The sequence below is a fragment of the Delphinapterus leucas genome, chromosome 8, assembly GCF_059928025.1.
Source record: "Delphinapterus leucas isolate spDelLeu-1000000601 "Yukka" chromosome 8, BTC_Dleu_Yukka2, whole genome shotgun sequence".
Taxonomy (NCBI): domain Eukaryota; kingdom Metazoa; phylum Chordata; class Mammalia; order Artiodactyla; family Monodontidae; genus Delphinapterus; species Delphinapterus leucas.
In genome coordinates this window covers 8695306-8713668 of record NC_143136.1, presented here as the reverse complement: position 1 = coordinate 8713668, position 18363 = coordinate 8695306, and the positions used below count along the sequence as shown (strand labels likewise).

General features: G+C 47.1%; 1 protein-coding gene across 8 annotated transcripts in view; it reads left to right on the top strand.

Moving 5' to 3' along the window:
• Positions 1-18363, top strand: part of ARMC9 (armadillo repeat containing 9) — a 145639-nt gene that overhangs the window by 62030 nt on the left and 65246 nt on the right. For all 8 annotated transcript variants that reach the window (XR_016394010.1, XM_030760484.2, XM_022567944.3 and 5 more), the window contains exons 16-19: positions 227-303; positions 2818-2892; positions 9211-9301; positions 12757-12812. Coding sequence is in view for 7 of the 8 variants with exons in the window: in XM_030760484.2 (XP_030616344.1) it covers positions 227-303; positions 2818-2892; positions 9211-9301; positions 12757-12812 (299 nt within the window). In the remaining variant the exon portion in view is untranslated. The remainder of the gene's footprint in view (positions 1-226; positions 304-2817; positions 2893-9210; positions 9302-12756; positions 12813-18363) is intronic.

Sequence of the window (18363 nt, the reverse complement as noted above, 5' to 3'; positions counted from 1 at the left end):
AGATATACTGAGCTACTCAATTCCACATCGCCCTTTGAGGTGGACATTATAATCCCCAAGGGGCCCCAGAGGAAGAAATTGGGCCCCCAGTCGGTGAAGTGACTCACCCAAGGTCACACAGCTCACAGGCAGAGGAGCCAAGGTTCATATTCAAGTCTGCCTGACCTGAAACTGTGCCTCTGAGTTTAGACATGTCCTGTTTTGTTTCTCTCTTTTTCTCCTAAAGGGAAGAACATGTGTGCCAAGGTGGCGGGCCTCGTGCTGAAAGTTCTTTCGGATCTGCTCGGCCATGAAAACCGTGAGGTACCCAGTCAGCGCCGTAAACCCCGGGCTTGGGGGAGGGTGGCCCGGGGTACTTACTGCACTTGCCCTCTTCCAAGTATTTGTATAAGCTACGTCAGAGCTTTTATCATTTTTAAATTCTGGAACCCAGAGCAGGAGGCTGTTCCCTGGCTTCCCGTTTGTGAGCACAACTGCCGTTCGCTGGCCTGTACTGCTCCCTCCCGGGGGTTATTTTTTCCTCCTGGTCATCTCCCCCTGCTTCACTCCTCCCCCCATGTTGACACTCCTCTGTTGGGTTTAATATATGTCCATAGACACGTATGTAACATGAAAATATATTTAATATTATGGGTGTGCTCAATTTGTATAAATAACATTGCCCTCTAAATCTCATCCTTTTCTTCCATTTTCACTGTGTCTTTAGGACCTTTCTCTGTTGCTTTCTGTACGCCTAGGTCCTTAACTCTTGCTGCTGCACAGCAGCCCCTTGTTGGCAGCCTTGCCGTTTCACTTATCCAGTCCCCCAAGCATGCCCTGTTTGCTTGCCTTCACCCTTCTGTGCCACAGCCGTCCTTGGCGGACGTGGCCGCACTTCCCCCTCGAGGGCCCGAGCCGGAGCTTCCCTGGGGCGTAGACACTTGTCACTGCTGGCTCACCCCATATGTCAGTCTTGGGTCAGAGTCCTGCAGAGCTGTCCTCAGGATGGCCGTCCTGGCTTCTGCTCTCATCCGTGTGGCGTTCTAGCCAATTGGAGGCAAGCCCTTTTTAAATAAAATAGAGGTCTGGATCAGCTAACACACACTATGATTATTCTCTCACCCGCTTTCTACGAATGCCTTTGTGGAAACCATGACATCACTTTGCACCTGAAGCCAAAACCTCCACAGAGATCTGCCCTCTTTAGCCGGCTCTTGATATACGTTAAGAGTCAAACAGAGAAAAAGCCAACAGGAAAAAAAGGACAAAGTGTATAAATGGACAGTTTACAGAACAGTAAATCTTGATGGTCTGTAAATATGAAAAGATCTTCAATTTTGCTAGTAGTCAGGGAAATGAAAATAAACACAACTGTAGGATGTCTTCTCTTACCCATTAGATTAGCAGAAATGAAAAGTGGTAATAAATCCAGCTCTGGAAAAGGGTGGTGGGAAATGAGACCTCCCCCATTGCTGTGGAGAGTGTATGTAGCACGCAGTCCACTCGAAAGGGAAAGCCCGTTTATCAAGCGGCTGCCATGTACCATGTCCTGTCTGGCTTGATGTTAGGGTTACTTATGTGAGTAAAACATGGGTCCTGTCCCTGAAGAGCTCATGGAGAGACATAAGTATAAGTTTAAAAATATACTAAATCCTGGGAGTTAGCTGGTGGCCTAGGGGTTAGGATTCTGGGCTTTCACGGCCGTGGCCCAGGTTTAATCCCTGGTCAGGGAACTGAGATCCTGCAAGCCGTGCAGTGCAGCAGATAAATAAATAAATACTGAATCCAGCGCAGAAGCGGAGGGAGGTATGTACAGGGAGCAGAGCAGCCTGTCTGGGGGCTTAGGAAAGGCTTCCTCTGAGGTATGTCTGAGCTGAGTTTTATTTTTTAATTAATTATTTATTTATTTATTTTATTTTGGCCACACTGTGTGGCCTGTGGGATCTTAGTTCCCTGACCAGGGATTGAACCCGCACCCCTTGCACTGGAAGCGTGGAGTCTTAACCGCTGGACTGCCAGGGAAGCCCCTGAGCTGAGTTTTAAAGGATGAACCATAGGTTTCCAGATAGACCTATATGGGAAGAGCATTCCCAGCAAGATGAGCTGCTAGAACCAGGCCAGGGCATGTCACAGCGTGCTGGCGGGGGGCCGGGGGGCAGTCCCTTAAGTGGAATCTGTGTAGTGTGAATTCCAAGTGGCAGGAAGGAAGGAGCAGAGGGGGATGATATAGAGGCCAAACCTTGAAGGGCCCTGTGTCCTACAGTAAGGAGTTAGGACTTTCCAGGTAGTTTCTACAGAAGGTTCCCAAGGTCGGGGGAGGGATGATTTGGCCCATGCTGTAGAATCTTGGCAATGATATGATGGTTGGGTTAAAGGGTGAACATAGAAGGCAGAGAGACCCTTTTGGAAGTCTCATGTAGCCTAGGTCATGGACGATGATGTCTGAACAAGGACTGTAGCGGCACCTATGGAAAAGATGGGTTCCCACTAAAGATGGCTTGGACACCCAACATTGGAGGGTAAGAAGAGAGAGGAATCAGTGATGCCTCCAAAGGTTCTAGCCTGAGTCATCAGGATGACATTAATTCAGCAATGACATGTAACGGGAGTAAACTTTGGGAGAGAACGATGCCCTTGGTTTTGAATTCTTAGTTTTAGCTGTTGCCCTGGGCCGTGCCAGTGGAGATGTCTGTCATTTTGGAGACCTGCATCCTGGAGCTCAGGGAGCTGTGAAGGTGGCAGTGTTCGCCAGCCAGGCTGTTCTCAAGGGTAGTGTGTGATGTTTGAGTTGTATGGTATTTGAGAACCTGAAAATGACTGTTTTTTCTCCCCTTAAAGATACAGCCGTATGTGAATGGAGCTCTGTACAGCATCCTTTCTATTCCATCCATTCGTGAAGAAGCAAGAGCAATGGTAAGAAAACGTGCTGTGGGGTTGGTCAGCTTCTGTCAGTGCCACGTTCAGAGGCTTTTAGAATAAGGGGTTCCTGACGGGGCCCCAGGGAAGGGCTTCAGATAGCTTCTGAACTCCCTGAAATTGTATCCCAAATACGTATTTGCAGTTTTCTGGGGAGAGAGTTTGTGGTTTTTATCAGATTCTCAAGGGGTCCCAGCCGACAGGATTAAGAACCACAGCGTCAGAAGTTCCTAGAAGGTTTATTTTTTGGAAAGTGGTAGACATTTTTAAAAATTTAAGTGACTCATTTTAATTGGGGGCTTTGGGAATGCTTACGGATTTCACAGTAGGAGAAACTTGGCAAGAAAATGATGAAACGGAGAAACATCATCACCCAAATTCACCTCCAGGCTTCCTGGAGGATTGTAGCAGTGAGACCTGGGGCAATCAAAACACTCCTCTAATCCGCAGGCATTCTGATAGCAACCATGTGGAACTGATAAAACTGCCTGGCTGGAAAAGAGTTAACTGAATATTTAATGTGTTTACTTTAGTGTTTATATTGGAAGCATAAAACAAACCTCAGGTGATTAGCATCTTCTTTTGAGATGACAAACGTTTCTAGATCTAATCAAAACCATTGGAGTTTTGTCCTTTTTCCTTATGACATGTGAAACCGTGTGTGCGTATTAAATGCTTAGAATGAAGGGATTAAATATATTTCCATCATCAAAACACAGGCTAAATTCAGTTTGAGAGCAATGAAGCATGTTCTTCCACTTGGCTTTGCTTACTTAGAAGAATTACTAAATCTTCTAATGGGTCATCTACAGTTACATCAGCAGTTATGCCAGAGACAAAAACTTATTTAAGATCCATTCTGTGTGGTCACGGTAAACAATGAAACTTAATTGCCTACTGCTTTTTTTTTTTTTCCGCCGTACGCGGGCCTCTCACTGTTGTGGCCTCTCCCGTTGCGGAGCACAGGCTCCGGACGTGCAGGCTCAGCGGCCATGGCTCACGGGCCCAGCCGCTCCGCGGCACGTGGGATCCTCCCGGACCGGGGCACGAACCCGTGTCCCCTGCATCGGCAGGCGGACTCTCAACCACTGCGCCAGCAGGGAAGCCCTGCCTACTGCTTTTAAAGAAAAAAAGAAATCTGCTTTTTCAATACAGAATAGGGGAAGATAAACTTGATTAAATTCTGCATTATGGTCATTCAGGTCAAAGAGAGGAATTGTCAACCAAGGCAGAGAACAAGGAAGAAAACATGTAGGTTGAAGAAAAAGAAAGAACAGAGGTGACATGGAGTCCAGAAGCATGAAGGGCAGACATCCAGGGCACAGGGGTGGAGAAGGCGGACTTAAGGGCAGGAAAGGGACAGGCACCAAGTGGGGAAAAGAGACTCACTGTTGTCGGACACGACGGGGGGTGGCCCTTAGAGATCATCCAGGCCAGAGAGAAAAGAGGTGGAAGAATGGGGCAGCCTCAGAGCCCTGTGCAGCAATATCCTGAGGTCTCACACGCCTGTCATTGGAGCCCCAGAAGGAGAGGGGAGAGAGGGAATGGGCAGAAAAAGGGTTGAATCAATAATGATGGAAAACATAAACATAATAATAAGGCATCTAGGAAATCCCCAAAGGTTTGGAAATTAAGCAGCACAATTGAATTCGTTTTCTATTGCTGCATAAAAAATTACCCCAAAGTTTCATGGCTTATAAAAAATTACTGCCTGAAAAAAAAAAAATTACTGCCTCACAGTTTCTATAGGACAGACGTTGGGGAGCAGATTAGCTGTGTGGTGCTGGCCAAGAGTCTCTCCTGTGATTTTAGTGAAGACTTCAGCCGGGGAGCCGAGGGCACAAGGATCCGCTTCCAAGCTCGCTCTCGTGCTGGCTGTTGTCTGGGGACCTCGTTTCCTTGCCAGGGGACTGCTGCATAGGGCTTCTCTCCACATGGCAGCTGGCTTCTCCCTGAGGGATCCTAGAGAGTCAGAGCGTGAGCAAGAGAGCAGCCACAGTCTCCTTTATGACCCAATCTGAGAAGTGGTCACAGGACTGGCTCGGGTGCAGTGTGGGAGGGACAGCCCGGGAGCATGCGGTCCAGGAGGGGGGTTCGCCTTGGAGCCTGGCTGCCACTCGCTTCTAAGCTGCCTCTGGATCAAAGAAGTCGCAAGGGAAACTAGGGCTATTAATCGTTTGACATATATCACAGATGTTTCCCCAGTTTTTCATTGGTGTTTTACTTATGGGGCTTTGGTTATATGACAGCTTTAATTATAGTTAAATCCATTAGTATCTTCCTTTATAGCTTCTGACATAAGCTTCTAGACAGCCTCTGAATTACCGACTTTGAAAAGAAAATGTAGACCACTTAGATAGAGGTGTAAGTAGCATATACTTCCCTCTGGCATTTTAACAGGCATCAAAGTCATAAGCAAATGGAGGGAGCTTTTGGACGCTTCACCTAAGTAGTTACCTATTTATTTGTAAGAGAGGCCTCTAAAGGAGGATATGGCTTCAACAGAGTTTTCCTAAAACCCTGAGATTTCCTCTCATTTCACTCTTATCCTTGAAGAGGTTTTTAGATTGATGGAGGGTATTACATCCTTTTCCTTTGTTATATAACAGTAATAAAGGAAACCAGACGGTGAGGAGAACGTTATCCATAACCTCACTGCCCTAACATCTGCTCACACGCAAAGCCAGGGAGGAGGTGACAGAACTGACATTCAGGCCGTGCCGGGTGTGTGTCAGCACAGTCCTTTTGGAAAGAAGTTCAGCAGTATATGTGACAAATTATGGAAACCTACACATTTTGGATTCATTCATTTTCCTCTGGTTATTGATGCAGAGGAGAAGAGCTCTGTGCATGACAAGGCTCATTTCAATATTTTTATAATAGTGAAAAACCAGAACATAAATGTCTGGTACTAGAGGAATTGCTAATGAAATTGTGGTTCTTTCGCTCACAGTATTAGTAGCTATTGAAGATGATAATTAAGAAAAGCAGTATGAGACGGTATGGGAACTTGATTGTGTAATGAGGGATAAAAGCAGAATATGACATTATAATAACTCTGTGTTTGCAACTGTGTAAAACATTTGTGTGCTTGTGGAAAATGAGAGAGAATACGTAAAAATTAGATTAGTACCAAATGCCACTATGGTGGTCTTAAAGTAATACCAACAATAAAAAAAAAAAAAAAAAGGAGAAAAAGATACATGCGTGCCCTGAGGCCCATTTGAACTTTAAGAGACCACCAAGGTCTGGGGCCGGAGAGCAGATGCGATCAAGAGGGCCACCCTAATGCTACCCCAAGGCCTCCTGCACCCAGGGCTGGAGTAATTGTCGACCAGGAGCTCTTCCCTGGGATTGAAACCCCAGCCAAACATTGCGCCCTGGGCTGGAGCAGACCAGATGCTCTGTCAAGGCTCTCAGAGTCTCTGGGAGAACCAGGGAACTGGGCTCAGAAGCCACAAAGCCAGGAGAAATGCCCACACACTCCACGGGGCTGCTCCAGTGATATCCCCACTGTGCCTTGCACCAATGCCCCGGGGCCAGGCTCACACTGCAGTGCCAGAAACTCTGCTCTGCTGTCCCTGAAGGGCGGGATGCCGCCTGCCCAACCGTCACAAAGATGTGTGTTCCCCGCGTGCCTGATTCTTCACATTGCCCACTTCTGAATCAGTCCCACATGGGTGCATTTGATTGGCAGGACCTAGGTCATCTGCCTGCACCCTGGCTGAAGGGAGCCTGGGAATGCTAACATGCTGGCTGCGGCCTTGGGAAATGAACACATCGTAGAGAAGCTCTTTTAAAAGTGTTCGTCAGCTACAAATGTAACAGTTGTCCATTACTGTTGGTAAGCCTGTTTGCTGTATTCCATGGCATCCCATCATGTGTGGGCCTTTCAAAATTAGTGTGGAGGGCTTCCCTGGTGGCGCAGTGGTTAAGAATCCACCTGCCAATTCAGGGGGACACGGGTTCGAGCCCTGGTCCAGGAAGATCCCACGTGCCGCGGAGCAACTAGGGCCGTGTGCCACAACTACTGAGCCTGCGCTCTAGAGCCCGTGCTCTGTAACAAGAGAAGCCACCGCAGTGAGAAGCCCGTGCACCGCAGCGAAGAGTAGCCCCCCGCTCGGCGCAACTAGAGAAAGACTGCACGCAGCAACAAAGACCCAACGCAGCCAGAAGTGAATAAATAAATAAAGTTATTGAAAAAAAAATTAGTGTGGAAATCTTACTGAGAGGATAAATTGATACGGCATTTTTAGAAAGCAATTTGACAATATGTATAATAGTCCTCAAAAATATTAATATTCTTTGCCCAGTAATTCCACTTCTGAAGCTCCATACAAAAACATGAACAGGGCTTCCCTGGTGGCGCAGTGGTTGAGAGCCCACCTGCCGATGCAGGGGACACGGGTTCGTGTCCCGGTCCGGGAAGATCCCGCATGCCGCAGAGCGACTGGGCCCGTGAGCCGTGGCCGCTGAGCCTGCGCGTCCGGAGCCTGTGCTCCGCAATGGGAGAGGCCACAACAGTGAGAGGCCCGCGTACCGCAAAAAAAAAAAAAAAAAAAACATGAACAAAGATTCATGTATCAAAATATTCATCACAGCATTACTGATCATAGTGGAAAACAGGAAACAACCTAAAGGTTCTCCAAGGTTCTGTCCTAACCCTCTTCTCTTCTCACTCTGGGGCCACCGGGAACCTTGTTTGCTCCCTTGCTTCAGCTACCAGCTCTCTCTTCTGAGCCAGAAACCCCTACCAGACACAGCAAACACAGTTTCAACCGTTTATTAAGCATCTCCTATGTGCCAGTCGTCAGACTAGATGCTTTTTCTATCTTTTTTTTTAGGTATAATTATGAACAGTGAAATGCACAAGCCTTACATATACAGTTCAACGCATTTTGACAAATATACGTATTTACATAACCAACACCCAATTATATCCTTTAAAAATCTCGTGTCAACTTGAGTTGCCATCCTTATTTTATAGTTGAGGAAAAAGGCTGGGAAGAGTTAAATAATTTGACCAAGGTCACATAGCTAGTTTATGGGGAAACGAGAATTACAATCCAGATTTAACCTTTCTAGAAGGTAATGCTCTGCTTTAGATGATGGGAACTCACCACGTTCAAAAGTGCACTGGGCACTTCTTCTTTGATTCAGTTAGAGCTGTTGATTCCAAACTGGCCTACCTAAAAAGGAGCTTACTGGCTCCGGTAACTGAAAAGTCCAGGCAGAAGCTTCAGGCACAGCTCGATCAGGATTCACATGTCACTTGATCTGTTTCTCTACCAGCACCTCTGTACTCTGCTCCCTCTGCTTTGGGTTCAATATCAGATACACTTTCCCCTCGTCGGGGTAAGAAGGCCTCATCAGCTCCAACCATACATTCAAGTCCCACAGAAAAGAGGAAGGAGGAGAAATAGACATTTATGGTCAAGTCAGCATCTTACCTCTACATGTCCCTGGAATTCTGTTAGTCTGAATTGAAAATGCTGATGTCAGTGTTTCGTAGTAAATAACACACACTGTAATGGCTTTATAATTATTTTGATAGGAAAAGAATGATGGCTGTTTAAAAAGAGGTTCTATTTGTTCTTTGACTTCTCTGAACATGTGGTTTTACTTTTCAAAGACCATTTTTGGCCCTAAAATCCAGTAGGCAGTGTATAACTACAGGGAAAACATGGGAGAGAAACCACCTCCCCAGACAACATACTGCCAAAGCTCAAAGGAGGACTTACACAGTAAAATTTTACGATAGCTTTTTAAAAAATAAATGTGTTATGATTAGGTCAGATAGTCAACCAAGAATAAAATAATTTCCTTGTGAATTGTGAAAACAACAAAAAGAATGTTTAGAACTGAGTAGAGGATTTTTATTGTGCATATCCCTTCCTCCTGAAAAAAAAAGTTTTTTGGTTTTTGGTTTTGTTTTGTTTAAATTAATTTATTTACTTTTGGCTTCATTGGGTCTTCGTTGGGTTGTGCGGGCTTCTCATTGCAGTGGCTTCTCTTGTTGTGGAGCACGGGCTCTAGGCTCGAGGGGCTTTAGTAGTCGTGGCTCTCGGGCTCTAGAGCGCAGGCTCAGTAGTTGTAGCACACGGGCTTAGTTGCTCCCCGGCATGTAGGATCTTCCCGGACCAGGGCTCGAACCCGTGTCCCCCCGCATTGGCAGGCGGATTCTTAACCACTGTGCCGCCTGGGAAGCCCTGGTTTTTTTTTTTTTTTTTTTTTGATTAGGTGAAACTACTCCATTAAAAAGTAGTTTCCCCCCAAAACTGAAATGTTAACTCTTACTCTCTCCAATGCTTCTAGGGAATGGAAGACATCCTTTGCTGCTTCATCAAAGAAGGCAATGCTGAAATGATCCGCCAGATTGAATTTATCATCAAGCAGCTTCATTCAGGTCTGTTCAATGCAAGAATCTATTATGTATCTTTTGAATCTTTCACATATGCTAGAAAGACACGTGGGCTTTCTTAGAGGGGCTTGTCATGTCTTAGAATTCATTCAAGAGGCCTTAAGGGAGGTGGGGAGACCCAAGTGAACCCACAAGTGAAAGTTCAGCCAGGTAGCCAAGGCCACTTTGTCCCATGATCAATAGTCTCTCGTCACACTTTTGGCTTAGAGTCAACCAGAAGAGCTCAAAAGCAGTTGCAGAAACCCTTCTCTAACTGGAAGTTCTCTTTATGTGGGCCTCCCCCTCCTAATTATTTCCCCCAGACCACTAGGGCGTCCGTCCCAGGGTCCGAGGGTCAGATAATGAAAACAGATGCCAATCTTTCCGGCACCACCGTGGCAAAGGCCCTCGTCCTCCCACGTTCATTCGCTCCAGAAGAATTCATGATGCCAACCAGCAACGTGGGAGGATGTGATCCCCTTCCTTCCATTACTGTCACCACCCACATCCCATAATAAGCAGTAAAGGAAGGTAAAGGAAGCTTTGGATGGGACCAGGTGGTGGGGACGCCCTTAGCTCTTTCTCTGGCCCCCTGATGCCTTGATCCTGACTTGTACACAAGCCAGAGGCACCTGGCACTGCCAGCATCCAGGGTCAAGCTTGTCACTTAACGTCTTTCTGCATGCCCTTGTCCACATCACTGAAAGTCCAAGTGCACAGATTCTGTTCCTCACACGAACGCAGGTAAAAATTGAATCTCCTGATCTCTAATCCCAAGGCAGCAGCTCGACCAAGGCCGAGCAAAAGGGAAATGCCTGAAGCCCTTCACTGGAGGAAGCCCACAGGTGGCTCTCCCAGCTCCTGGTTCACAGCTGGGGCTGCACAGGGCAGTCACCTGGGGAGATTTGAAAACCCCCAAGGTAGCACCCCATGCCAATTAAATCAGAATCTCTGGAGGAGCCCCAGGTACAAATAGTGTTTAAAACTCCCAGGTGATTCCAGTGTGCAGTCCTGCCTCGGAGGGACACAGAAATGGAGAGGCAGAAGAAGGGGGTTAGAGGGCTCCCCATCAACAGGAGGCGGCCAGGAGAGCAGCCGGTGAGGTTAAACCTTGGCTGCCTTCAGGCTGGGGGCCCATTTCCACTTGAATGTCCTCCCCTTTGGTTTTTATGGAGCAACTATAATTCATCCAGGATTCAGGTGGGGAAGGAACAGACTTGTATTTTCTGCAGCTACTGCATTTCTGACTTTGCACTTCCATTCTGCTAGGCGGGCATATTGAAAAAAATAATAAAAGGAAATAAAACCTAACCTTAGTCTTGGCCGAGGTTACTCCCTAACCTTCTCTATGTAGGCCACAGTTGGGAAGGCAGGGGAATGCTGGGAAAAGTTGTTGCCTATCTGCTCTGAGGTCACTAGCTATGCCGAGACCTCCCTCCCAGGCCAGGAGTCCTCTGCAGCGTCAGGGTCGGGTTTGGGTTGGGAACCTTCAAGGCTGACTCTGTTTCAGTCAGTCTATCGAGACACACCTCTATTTCCTTGTCAGTCTTCCCTCCTCCCAGGCAGCCAGAAAGCAGTGTGCCTTGTCTCTCTGGCCAAGAAAACATCTCTTCCTCTTACATAAAGCTGGGCCTTGGACCGGCACACTAACGAATGTGAGGACGAGGGGTCAGTCTACGTTTCCGTAAGGGATGTGCTTTAGCAAGAAGTTGTCCTGCGCAGAGCCAAGGCCTTACAACCTTGTGTGTTCAGGACAGACTTGGGGTCTACCTGCTCAGCTCCGGAAGGTCCAGTTTAAATGGAGTGCCTACAGTGGTTCTTTTTCATTTCAAGCACAGAAGCTGTTCTGTATCCATAGGACAGTGGCAGGACTCCAGAGACGATTACCCAGGAGTCTGCTACTTTGAAGCAAAATTAGAAAGTCATTGAATATTTGGGTGGAGGACCAGATACATACACATAAATACCTTAGGATACCTGTCAACAGCTATCAAGGCAAAATGAATCTACAAGCATCATGCTTAAACCTAGAGGAGGGAGAGCTGGAGAGTTTCCATCTAGTCCAGTCTTCCTCCTCAAGGGGAAGTTGATAGCCGAGTGGGAGTTATGAGGTGAATCTTAAACTAGTAAATCTAGTTTTAGATTTAACAATCTTTTAAAGTATCGGCTTTCTTGTTTTATTTTAGTGAACATGAAAACATGTACATGGGTTTTCATAATTCAACTCCATCTCAATCCTCTAGCACTCTTTTTCTAGTGGAGTTTTAAGGTCCTCAAGGACAAAAATTCCCATGTATTTTAGAACTCTAACCCCACGGGAGGGGAAGGACTGCTCTGGCGAAGCCTAAGGGGAACTCCCGGCCTGGTGATGTGACAAGTGGAAGTGAATGGCCAGCAGCAGCAGGGAGTTTTGTCCGTGACTCCAGCGCTCAGCAAGGGGGACCGGCAGATACCAGCCGGTCACCAAAGAGAGGACAGGGCGACCTGACTGGTCACTGGGCAGAGCAAGGCGGAGCCGGCTTTCCCGGAGGGCCCTCAGGAAAGAAGGGATGCTGGTAGCTCAAGCGCCCTGTTGTTGGGCCCACAGCCCAGGGAGCAGTGTGGGAAGCAGGGCTCGTGTCTCCGTCCTCCCGGAGAGGAGGAGCTGAGGCTCGTAAGGGACTTGGGTTCACAGGACTGCACATTGTTCCGAAAGTAGGTTGAGTCTGAGCCCACAGGCTCAGGCTCAGGGGCAGTGTGGCTGGACTAGCCTGTGGCCTCATGAAATAGCTGAGATTCAAAAAAAAAAAAAAAAAAAGGCCTTTCCATATTTGAAGAAGAAAGGTTTAATTTACAATTGGTAAATATAGCAGCCTCCCCACTGTGAAAGCCACTTACCGAAGCTGGGAAGGAGCAGTGCTGTTCAGGGGCTGGGAGGGCATAGAAGTTGGGTAATTAAGCTTCAGCCCGGATGCAGGTAACGCAACATCCTCCGGTGTGCAAAGTAGCTTCCACGACAACGGCACAGCCCACGGTAGGCACGCGAGCCCTGTGAGTGACCTGCTGGCTTCGGTCCAGCCGGGTCAGTGGAGTCCTTCCCTTCAGAATGAGGGCTGCGTCGAGGACAACGGGAGTCCTGGCGTTCCTACGGATTCCCTTCTAGGAAATGGTTTTGGGGTTTGGTTAAGTCTAGGTGCATCTGCCGCCTTCCTGAGTGTGCTGGACAGTGTCTTCAGTGCCTTTGTTTCCTTCTGTCCTCCTATTTCCTCTTTGATTTCCTTTCCTCTTCTCTCCGGCTTTCTTTACTTTCATGTCGTCTGTTCAAGAAATGGGTGATAATAAGGAAGGTGCTGAGTAGGTCAGGTGCTCTGGCCCCAGGGGCTCACAGGCTTCGTTTACCTGTCTCTGCAGCAGCTAAAGGATTTTGTTGACCAAGGCTCCCCACTGTGGTTGCAGTTACTCGTTGATCTCTTTCTTTGTAGAAGAGCTGCTGGACGGTGTTCCTGAATCTGATGATGACGAAGATGAAGACGATGAAGTAAGTTAGAGGCTCTTGACACCACATAGAAAACTCCGGCCAACTATTCTGAGTCTCTTCCTCGCCTTGGAAAGTTAGTCCAGAAATGGAGCTTTCAGTCCCTGCTACGTTACTTCTCACAATTCTGTGGGTCGGCTAGAGCTCAGCTGGGTGGTTTTCTGCTGGTCTCTCTTGGGGTGTCAGTGGCTCTTCTCCACGTCTGAGCTGGCATCGCGGCTGCCACAGCCCCTCTCCACGTGGCCTCTAATCACTCAGCGGTCCATCCGGGACTGCCTTATTGGTTGGGGGCCGGTCTCCAAGGGGAAAGAAGGGAAAGCTTCCAGTCCTTGTGCGGGCTCAGCAGCCTCAGCACATCACTTCACGCTGCGTTCTGCTCGGGGCATATGTGCCAAGACCAGACCAGTCGCGGGTGGGGGTGGGGGTGGGGGTGGCAGTTAGACTCCACCCACACACGGCTGCAGGGTGGGAGGACTTGCGGGTGGCGTGTCTGGAGACCGTGGCCGCACCTTGGTGGGCTCGTTGCAGCCAGCATGGAGAGGCCACACTCTGTGGCACTTGGGTTGATGGGAGGCTGAAAGATGACAGGTCTTCAGCTGAGTCTTTTGCCCTGAAGGGGCGTGAACCTCCCCGTCTTCCTCGTGGGTGTGAACGTTGGGCCTGGAGGCTCCCCGGGAGAATCTCCAGTGTGGGAGTCCGGGGCTTGGTTCAGAGCTGGCAGAACCTACCACTTTACCCTGTCATTTGCGTTCCTGTGGTGTGGGTTACCTCAGCTGTGAAAAATCCGCTTACCTGGTTTTTTAGAGCGTGAAGGTTCAGAATGAGGGCGTCTGAGTGAGTCCCGTGAGGTGGTGTAGAGAATGGTGACTCATGGGCTGTAGGTGGATTTTCACATGACACGCTATTTCATTATTTTTCCTTCAGACCTAAAAAACCCATACATGGCTGTCCTCTCTTGTCCTCTGTGGTAATAAGTGATTTGCATTCCCTCTATTTTGTGGGGAGCATTTATTCCTGAAGTGAACGCTGGAAGATGAGTTGTTCTTTGGAGTTGTGGTCTGTCCATGTAAAAGGTGTGTAGAAGCCAGGTTTTTGTTCATTGATGGCATCAGTTAGGGGAGGCAGTTCGTTTAAGAGCCCTCCACCAACGAGGACGGCTCCACCAGTGAGGACAGATCTGTGAGCGATGGCCCCTCTGCAGCCAGCCTCCTGCCTGCCATTTTCCTAATGGGCTGTAGGCGGCGCCAGCGAGCACCCCTGCTCCCTGCAGTTCTGGACTTCCAGAACTGGCCAGCACCGTGTCCAGGCCCCTTCCTTTACAAAGGTGGATCCAGAGAAGGGAGGAGGCCAGCCTAAGGTCACACAGAGCTGATGGCAGTAAAATCTGGTTTACAACAGTGGTCAGCAGACTTTTTCTATAAAGAGGAAGCTAGTATAATATTTTAGGCTTTGCAGGCCACACTGTCAGTTTCATCCACCCAGATCCACCCATTGTAACACAAGGTAGCCATGGACAATACATGAATGGTTGAACGTGGCTGTGTTCCCATAAACCTTTTTTTTTTTAATGTGTCCTGAAGTTTGAATTTCATATGATTTTTATGTGTCGTTAAAAATTTTTTTCAAACATTTAAAAATGTGAAAATCCTTCTTAGTTTACTGGCCTAACGACCACAGGCCATTGTTTGCCGACCCCGGAGAGAACCCAGCTCCCTGACTCACTGGCCTTCTCAGGACCGTGAAGAGACACCACCTGTGTGTCTTGCCATTCAGCACTGTTTTATATTATACTTTGAGTTAATATCTTTTTTTTTTTTTTTTTTTTTTTTTTTTGCTGTACGCGGACCTCTCACTGCTGTGGCCTCTCCCGCCGCGGAGCACAGGCCCAGTGGCCATGGCCCACAGGCCCAGCCGCTCCGCGGCATGCGGGATCCCCCCGAACCGGGGCACGAACCCGTGTCCCCTGCACCGGCAGGCAGACTCCCAACCACTGCGCCACCAGGGAAGCCCCGAGTTAATATCTTAATTATTTAATTCCAATAACTTTTTGTCCAAAAAAAGCTCCCCTCAAGATCTGTTTTTCCCCCCATCTGTTATCACTGTGGGGTGGTTTTATTTTATTGCTATTAACCCCTTTGTTTTTGTACTGCAAGGGAAAATTCATTTGGTTCAGCTGTTAATGATGGGGATTCAACTTTTGGAAATTTCCCTGTGGAAGTTATAGTCGACTATAACTACAGTTATAGTCTATGGTAAAGAAGGAATATAGACATCTTTTAATTTTCTGGACTTTTTGCTACTCTATGCATATTTTTATTTTAAGAAGCTAGTGTTTGAAAATATTTGTTGTGATAACTAGAATTTTCAGAAGATTCTTGAAAGGGTTTAGCTGGAAAATTATAAGGAAAGGACCTGTCATTTGGGGCCAAAACTTGACTCTCTGTGATGAGCTCAGGTCGGCAGGTTCTGGGCTCTCCCTCTGTCATGGTCCCGACGCGTACTGTGGAGGACTAGCCAGGACGACCTGGGAAGGAGCCAGCAGGTCTCTGCTTTACTCAGCTTTCCCCAAGGCCAGGTGTTACTTTTTAAACTGGGGGCAGGGGTGGGGGAGGTATGGGTATGGGGAGAAACTGAAAGGTGCTTAAACTACAGGAAAATCTCCAAAAATCAGTTGTGCAAGTCACACTGTTGTTGCAATGTGGCTGTCACTTCCCAAGGTGACAACTTTGAAGGAGACAGCAAAATTATTTAAGCCCAAAACGCGGATAACGAAGCCACTGTTTGCAGTTAGCTGCTTAGTGCCTCTAAAGGTAAAATGGCTCTAGGAGGGGCCGGAGGCCGGGGTAAATTATGGCTGCCTTGCCTTACACTGGGCTGAAATCTGTGCCCTTGCAACTTCGGCCACTGGTCCTGCTCCGCTGGAGACTCTCAAGGATCCCCAGATGCAAAATCTGATTTTTCCCTCTAATTTCTAAAAATGTAATGACTTGTCCTGATGTATTAACAGTTATTTAGTTATGCCTGAATATATATACATACACATACCAACATAAAAAGTTAACCAGAGTTAGTTTTTTTCTGACTTGTAGACTGTCTAGGATATAATGTCAAATGGAAAAAGGAAATTGCAAAGTAACGTGAGCAGTATGAGTCAATTTCAAAAAACAAACTTATAAACACACATCCTGATGAATTATATACCTGCTCATATATACATAGCAGAAAGGTGTGGAAAGTTACACCCTCTTAGTTGACACTGGAAATCCCCTGGGTGAGGTCTGGGGATGAGGAGAGGTGTGGCTGAGAGGTGAAGAAAGGCCTGGATCAGCAGGGCCCAGGGCTGCAGACTCACCACGTGAGGCGAGAAGTAGGAAGGGCATGCTGGATTTAGTGGACGGAGGTTGGCTGCTGAGCATTTTTGAAGACTAATGAGGCAAAAGCCAAACTGAGCAGTTGAGGAGCAGGTGGGAAGTAAGAGCATGGAGCTAATAAGTACATACAGCTCTTCCCACAGATTTGGCTATGAGCAGGGGAAGAGAGTTGGATGGTGGCTAAACGGGGCATTTTTGTTCTGTTTTCATTTGGGAGATACCTAAGCATGTTAAAATGCTGTTTGGGGTCTTCCCTGGTGGCGCAGTGGTTGAGAATCTGCCTGCTAATGCAGGGGACACGGGTTCGAGCCCTGGTCCGGGAAGATCCCACATGCCGCGGAGCAACTAGGCCCGTGAGCCACAACTACTGAGCCTGCGCATCTGGAGCCTGTGCTCGGCAACTAGAGAGGCCGCGATAGTGAGAGGCCTGCGCACCGCGATGAAGAGTGGCCCCCGCTCTCCACAACTAGAGAAAGCCCTCGCACAGAAACAAAGACCCAACACAGCCATAAATAAATAAATAATTAAAATTTAAAAAAATGCTGTTTGGGAAGGATCCAGTTGAGAGGGAAAGGTTGAACATTCAAAGCAGGAGGAGAGAGAGAGGATGGCATCAGAAGGACAGGTGTTTTCATTATTTTCTAAATTGCTTCTTATACTCTTCTTGGACCATTTAAAGCTCCAGAGGAAAAAAAAACTATCACTAGATAAGCTTGGACAGTACCTAGGAGAGAATGGACAAATGACAACAACAATTTAAGGGTTCCAACGCATCTCACCTAGTGCTTTGAAGAAATGTGATATTATCTAATACAGTTTATTTTTATATTAAACGTAGATAATATGTTCCCAAAGGGTCTATGGTGAATCACAAGGAGTCCTGATTCCAGTATTCTCACCACAAACGGCTCACATTTTCTTACAGTTTGAGGCGAGTTCCTTGTGTCTAGCTCATAAGTGGCTTTGTAAGTGGAGATGAAAGGCCTTTCTGTGCTATTCCAGAAGATTGATTTTAAGACAAATATTCTCCCCTCTTAACAAAATAGGTTTAAAGGCTGGGTTAGATCAGCCATGGACATTTACTTACTGGTTGCCATGAAAGTGACAGTCATGTGCTCAGCAGTTCCTTTCTCTATAGACTTCTGAAATCTAAGAGCCATTCACTTGCTTATTCAACAAATATTTGAGGACCTTAAAATAACATAATTCTAGGAAGTAATGGGGAAGGGATCCAAAAGAAATTTAAGAGTATCTGTGGTTTAAAATGACTCTAAGAGTTTAAAATCTAGATAGGTGAGGCAATAAAGACCCTGATAATAGCTTGTGTAGCATCACCACGTGCCAGGCACTGTTCTAGGCACCTTACACTTACTGTTTACCCATTTATTCCTCACAAGAACCTGGTGATAGGTGCCGTTATTGTTCCATTTCACAGACAGGGAAACAGAGAAAATATGTCACTTGCCGAGTTCGCACAGCTGATAATTAAGTGACGCAGCCAGGAATCAAACCCAGGTGGTCTGACTTGTCCACACTGTTAACCACTACATGATTTTGTCTCTTGCGAGACATATATAAAGTTAGCAAATAATAGAAAATAAATACGCGCTCGGAGGTCCGTGAATGTGATAGAAACAAGAAGTGCTGCAGAAATTCCGAGTACTCAGAGAAGACTGGAAAGTGGCTGTTTTGACAGCACTTTGCCTCACCGAGGGTGAAAGGTGAGTGGAATGGATTGCTGAAGAGAAGGATGTGGTCAGGAAAGCAGGAAAGGCATCTTCTAGAGGAGGCAGCATGAGCTTTGTCCTTTGCTTCTCCCCGACCCACAGTGATGCCCCCCACAAAACCCATATTAACAACCTAGTATGTGTATGTGCTTTCATACTTTTCTTACAAGGTACACAAAGAAAGTACACAAACATATGTACCATAGTCCTGGATGTTTTTGTCAGCATTTGTTTTACAAAATGAGATAACACACAGATGCAAACACACACATCCTCAGTATTGCCTTTTTCCCCTCTTAATATCTTCTGGAAATCCCTCTGAGTCAACCAGCAAGGCAGCTGGGATTCCTTTTAATGCTGTGCATGTGCGGTTTTCCCGATCTTTGCTACTTCAGACGGTGCTGCGGTAAACATCTTTGCAAATATATCCTTATTTAGTGGTGCTTTTATTTACAT